The sequence below is a fragment of the Dioscorea cayenensis genome, chromosome 18, assembly GCF_009730915.1.
Source record: "Dioscorea cayenensis subsp. rotundata cultivar TDr96_F1 chromosome 18, TDr96_F1_v2_PseudoChromosome.rev07_lg8_w22 25.fasta, whole genome shotgun sequence".
In the NCBI taxonomy this organism is placed as follows: Eukaryota; Viridiplantae; Streptophyta; class Magnoliopsida; order Dioscoreales; family Dioscoreaceae; genus Dioscorea; species Dioscorea cayenensis.
In genome coordinates, this window is record NC_052488.1 from 12773746 (window position 1) to 12779583 (window position 5838).

Consider the following 5838-nt stretch of genomic DNA (forward strand, 5'->3'; position numbering starts at 1 on the left):
GGTCAATATTCGGGCTAGGTCTGACTACCTTACTCCTATCTCTATCCATATTCCCTTCAACTAAACATTTCTTTAATTCACATCTCTAATCTCCATTCCCTATTTCTATCCCCATCCCTATATTTACATGCCCTCCAACTATTGGACCGTAAGTATGTCTGAAATGAAAGGACTTAAACAAGGGTATATGTGTAAATTTCCTTGTCTCATTCCAAACAGAAGCATAAGAGACGTCAATGTGTGAACTTAAACGAACTATTCAACAATCAATGAACAGTGCTACTTTCTCCTTCCAAGTCCATTCTTGGAATGGAATGAACAAAATTGAAATAATTTTATTTTTTTTTATTTTTTTTATTTATTTACTTTTTTGCTCAACCTTGCATTTTATTTTATTTATTTATTTACTTTTTTGCTCAACACTTGCATATACCACATGATGAGGTGTCCTCTTCTCACACCTACTCTCCTCACAGCATTAGCTATATAAATTAAGGTCTTCATCATCTTTCTCCTAGTGCTTCTTTCTTCATCCTTTTCATTCTCTCTCTCTCTCTCTCTCTCTCTCTCTCTCTAGATAGATAGATAGATAGATAGATAGATAGATAACACAAATTAAAGGAAGATGGGAAGGCAACCATGTTGTGACAAGGTGGGGCTGAAGAAGGGGCCATGGACAACAGAGGAAGACAAGAAGTTAATAAGCTTCATCCTCACCAATGGCCATTGTTGTTGGAGAGCTGTACCAAAGCTTGCAGGTTTTGATTCTTTTTTCTTTTCATTCCTTTTGTTTTTCTTTTTCTTCTTTAATAAAAAAAAATTATATATGTCAACCTCATTCTTTAGAGTTAGAGATCAAATTTGCATGCTTTCCTTGACTTTTTTTTCTTTTGTACTTATGCAGCATTTAATGATGACCATGAACCAAACAAAGTCATTAATTAAAAAACATTATTTTCATCTTTATATATGTGTTTTTTTTATTAATTTTGTGAAATTTTTTGTGGCTCAGGATTACTTAGGTGTGGCAAGAGCTGTAGACTAAGATGGACAAATTATCTCAGGCCTGACCTCAAGAGAGGACTGTTATCAGACTCTGAAGAGAAGCTTGTTATTGACCTCCATGCTCAACTTGGTAACAGGTGCATATTAATTAATTAATTAATTAACTAATTAATAAATGCTGGCTTGGCTTGGCTTGGATTCACTTATAAATTAAATAAATAACAATAAATAGAACTTGCATCTTTAGTTTTTATATAAATTTAAAAAAAAACATGTGTTGCAGGTGGTCCAAGATTGCATCTCAACTTCCTGGAAGAACTGATAATGAGATAAAGAACCATTGGAACACACACATCAAGAAAAAACTAAGGAAAATGGGAATTGATCCCATGACTCACAAGCCAATATCCAATACTATCTCTTCTTCAACTCATGATCATGATCAAGTCCCACAAGAACAAGCACAGCATGAAAGACAAGCAAGTTCTTCACCTGAAGCTAATGTTCAGAAAAGTAAAGAGAAATGCTCACAATGTTCAAAATCAATAACTGAAGATAATGACACTAATTATAATGAAGACAGAATAAGTGATGAACAGTTGTGTGATCAGTCAGCAAGCTGCTTTTTTTCCACTGATGATGTTCCCATGATTGAAGCTCATGAGATCATTGTCAATCCAAAAGGTTCTTCTTGTAGTACTCCTTCTTCTTCTTATGGTGGGATGGTTGAGGAAAACCAGTTTCAAGACTTCGATTGGCCTGAAACAACGAGTTTTTGGGGAGTGGATGACTTCACTGGTTTGGACTTCAATTGTGGTGACCCTTTCAATCTGATTCAGAGGGCTGTGTTGGATCAAGAATCATGGATGTTTGAGGCTTTCTGATTTTTTTTTTTCATTTTTCTTTTTGGGTGGTATGCACAGAGGACTTCTTAAGTGAATGTTGTGCTTTTGTTTTCCATTAATTTTCATTGGCATTGCTTGTGCATATTCTATGAATCTATCATTGTGCTTCTTGGTCCACCAAAGATAATGAACGATTTATCTAGTTGTATTCCTCACATTTAAAGAAAAAACTAAATTATAATTCTTGCAGTTCTAAGTCTAGTACGAACATGAATTACTTTCATTTGTCTTCTCAAATTATTGTTGTTATACTTAGACAAAAAAATTGAATTAATGTGATTTAAGTGCGTAATCAGATTACAAGATGTCAACAGTTTTTTTTATTTTATTTCTCTCATTTATTTTTCAGGAAAAAAATATATTTTTAATAATCTGCATGCCATTTTTTATTATTTATTTTTTAAAATGTGAGCATATGTCTGTGAGGTATATATTAACCATGTATGAAATGATTACATTCTTTATTTCTTTAAATTAAGGGGCTTATTATTAAAGTTAGTTATCCTTCTAATGCATCTCTAACCACAATTGTGATCATCACATTCACCTAGAGTATTAATGATGGTATATTATTTATTTATTTATTTTAATAAAATAAATAAATCATGTTAATAGTATGCACAAATAAAGAGTTAATATCTCAACCTATCTGTACTTTTACTCTTGGTCCGTTAAGATTTAAACCTCTTCAATAAAAATACAAACATTTTATATAGAAGGTCATGTAATAATAGATCAATATGTTATTGGTGTGATGGTAATATTACGGCATAAAATATTTTATAAAAAATAATATATTTTTTTTAATATATATATATTTATAAATATTACTTAAATATATTAGGCAGAAGATACCATACAGGTCAAACACAAAAAGGATTGGAGTACATATTTAAATAAAAAAATGTTTCATATATGTAAATCATGCTTTAGAGGTGTGTGGAGGACGTTTTTTTTCCCTCATTTTTGTGGATGTGGGTTTTTTGGTGTTTTTTGTTTTGTTTGTACTGTTCCACTACTTGTGGTTTTTTTTAACCCTGGAGGTTTTTTTTATAGGAACATAATTTTTACCGTAATTTTTGTTCTACTTAATTGAAATGGTTTTATCCAAATTTTTAAAAAAAAAATCATGTTAAAATTTAAAAGGAAGTGGGTAGTTTTTTTAAATCAAATTAATTTATATATATATATATATATATATTGACGTTACTTACGAGTGGTTGTGGAAATTGGTGAATACTTATGATTGATGTGCCCATACCTTTGAGGATGTCAACTTCTCTATATTCACACTCATTGACTATACTCCATTGTTTTCTTTTAAAATAAAATAAATTAAAAGTTATCGTATATATTAGTTGTGGAGGAAAATTAGGAAAATTACTCCTCAATCAAAGATTTCAAAGAAATGGGCCAGTGAGTATTTTGTCCATAAGTTAAAGATGGAGTCTATGTGTAAAGTTATTGACATATAACATAACATTATGTGTGTGAATATGACATATACCTCCAATACAAACGAGTATGATGGAGAAACAGAACTAACTAGTGTTAGGCATACTTCACATGAATTACTTCAAATGCAAAGTTGTCACAACTAATTATCAATTATCATATTATTGAAGAAAAATATTCCATAGATCAAAAGGAGTATTATTATCAATAATAGCTTGACAACAAAATTTGGTATATATATTGAGAGGTATACCGGTCACTTTTTGTTTTTTGTTTTTTTTATTTGTTGTTTTGTGTTCTCGTTGTTTCTCTTTTTTTTCTTTAATGAAGCGTAGTTTATCCATTTTTACATATGTACATATATATGTATATCTTTAGAGGTATAGCAAGACCAATATGAATTTAATTAACATAAAATTATTTATAAAAATCACTAAAGTATTTAATTAGGATATCAGCTCTTGTAACAAAAGTCTCTCATTCCATTTTTATCTACTAAGGAGGTGTTTGGATGCCAAGAGTGGATTGGGGGAGGAGTGGAATGAAGAATGTGTTTGGTTGGTAAGGTTTGCAGAGTGTACTTTATTGGGAATAGAAAAAGTAAAGAAAGTGAATATGATAAAATGACAATTATGACCCTCATCCATATAAATGATATTGTATATATAATAATGAGTTATTTTTAATTATATATATATTTAAATTATGAAAAATAAATATTTAATTTTAGTATACTATAATTTCAATCTAATTTTTGGGATGAGATGTTAATATCATTAATTAGATATTAATTAATGATGTTAAATATACTGAATTATTTTTAATTATAATTTTTATAACATTAAAAAAATCTAACTAATTAACTATAAAAAATAACTACTTAAATTGATAATACTATAATTTTGTTATAAGTATTATATTTAAATATTAATATTATTAATTATCTACTTATTAATGATATTAACTATAATGAGATATTTTTAATTATATTTGTGTAACACATTAAAAAAATTGAACTAATTAATTATAAAAAATAACTATTTAATTTTATAATACTAAAATTTTGTTATAAGTATTATATTTAAATATTAATATTATTAATTAGCTAGTAATTAGCTAATTAATGGTATTAACTATAATGAGATATTTTTAATTATATTTGTATAACACATTCAAAAAAATTTAACTAATTAATTATCAAAATAAATATTTGTAATAACATTGAAAATAATAATAAAATAACTTAGGGGCATATAAATCTTTTTTATATCCAGGATTGGGCAATCCGCCCAAAAACACGGTGATTGAGACTTACTCACATGGGTGAGTCTCATTCCCTCCACAATCCCCCTCACCCCATAGTGATGTACACCCAAACAAGTTCCATTAACCATGTATTTGGAGGCTATCATATTAGAAAGCCACCATAATTTGATTGGACTTTAAAATATAGCAAAGTATTCTTAGGGCATATAAATTGGTATTTATTACAATAATTATGTCGTCACATAAATCATGTATTTAGATTATGGCTATAATTAATATTTGTGATAAGAATATTGAAAAAACTTATCTCTTTTTAAAATGTAAAAAACAATTAAAACACGTAAAAATATTTATAATAAATATATTACATATGACGATAATAAATTGCTGATCATTTTGAGCTTTCAGCAACTTAGATTATAGCAAAATAAGATTATTCAGAATATGCAAATTTTGCTAAAGATATTATAAATGATTCATTTCCTTATAATTATATTCATTACTTTTCATTGCATGTATTATAAATTTTATTTATTTTATGAATTTCCCTTCTTGATGCATTGCAAACACGCCATTATTTTTTTTTAATTTTTAATTTTTATTTTATTATTATTATTTTTGGGTCTTTTGTGAGCCATCATCATTTTCGCTAATTAATGGTTGTCAGAATCTTTCAAATCATCTCATTGTCCCACCTAAACTAATTATCACAATACTAATTACCTAATCTCTATTAATACAATTATTCATTCTTCTAAAACTAAAAAAATGTTATAGATGAAAATTGCTTCAAAAAACTTTTTCTCTTCACATAAATTAGGTGGACAAAATGGAATGTAATTGAACATAAAACAGTTTGTCATTACATTGATTCAAATGAAAACCAAAATTATATTTTAAAATCTTCACAATTTTGGATTATTTTTTTATTATTTATCCCAAAATGCTTGTGTAATCATGAGGCAAGCATGAATAACATTTGACTAAAAATCCAACTAATTCTGTTGACTTTGACTTCTCCCTCAGACAAATTAAAATCATAGCTGAACTTCTTATCCTCATTCTCTTAGTTTGGCTTTTTCTTTTTATTTTAAATTCCATTATTGATTCCTTTCATACAACAACAATGAACAATTTATGTGGATATATATATATATATATTCAAAATTAAAAATATAATTAAAACTTTGTGATATATATGAAATTG

At 27.6% G+C, this 5838-nt stretch overlaps 1 protein-coding gene across 1 annotated transcript; it reads left to right on the plus strand.

The window, feature by feature from the left end:
- The first annotated feature begins 534 nt into the window (after positions 1 to 534).
- Positions 535 to 2084, plus strand: LOC120281862 (transcription factor MYB20-like). Its single transcript, XM_039288556.1, has 3 exons — positions 535 to 758; positions 1013 to 1142; positions 1289 to 2084. Exons 1-3 carry the CDS (start codon positions 626 to 628, stop codon positions 1887 to 1889), a joined length of 864 nt encoding a protein of 287 aa, XP_039144490.1. The 5' UTR covers positions 535 to 625; the 3' UTR covers positions 1890 to 2084.
- Positions 2085 to 5838: the final 3754 nt, after the last annotated feature.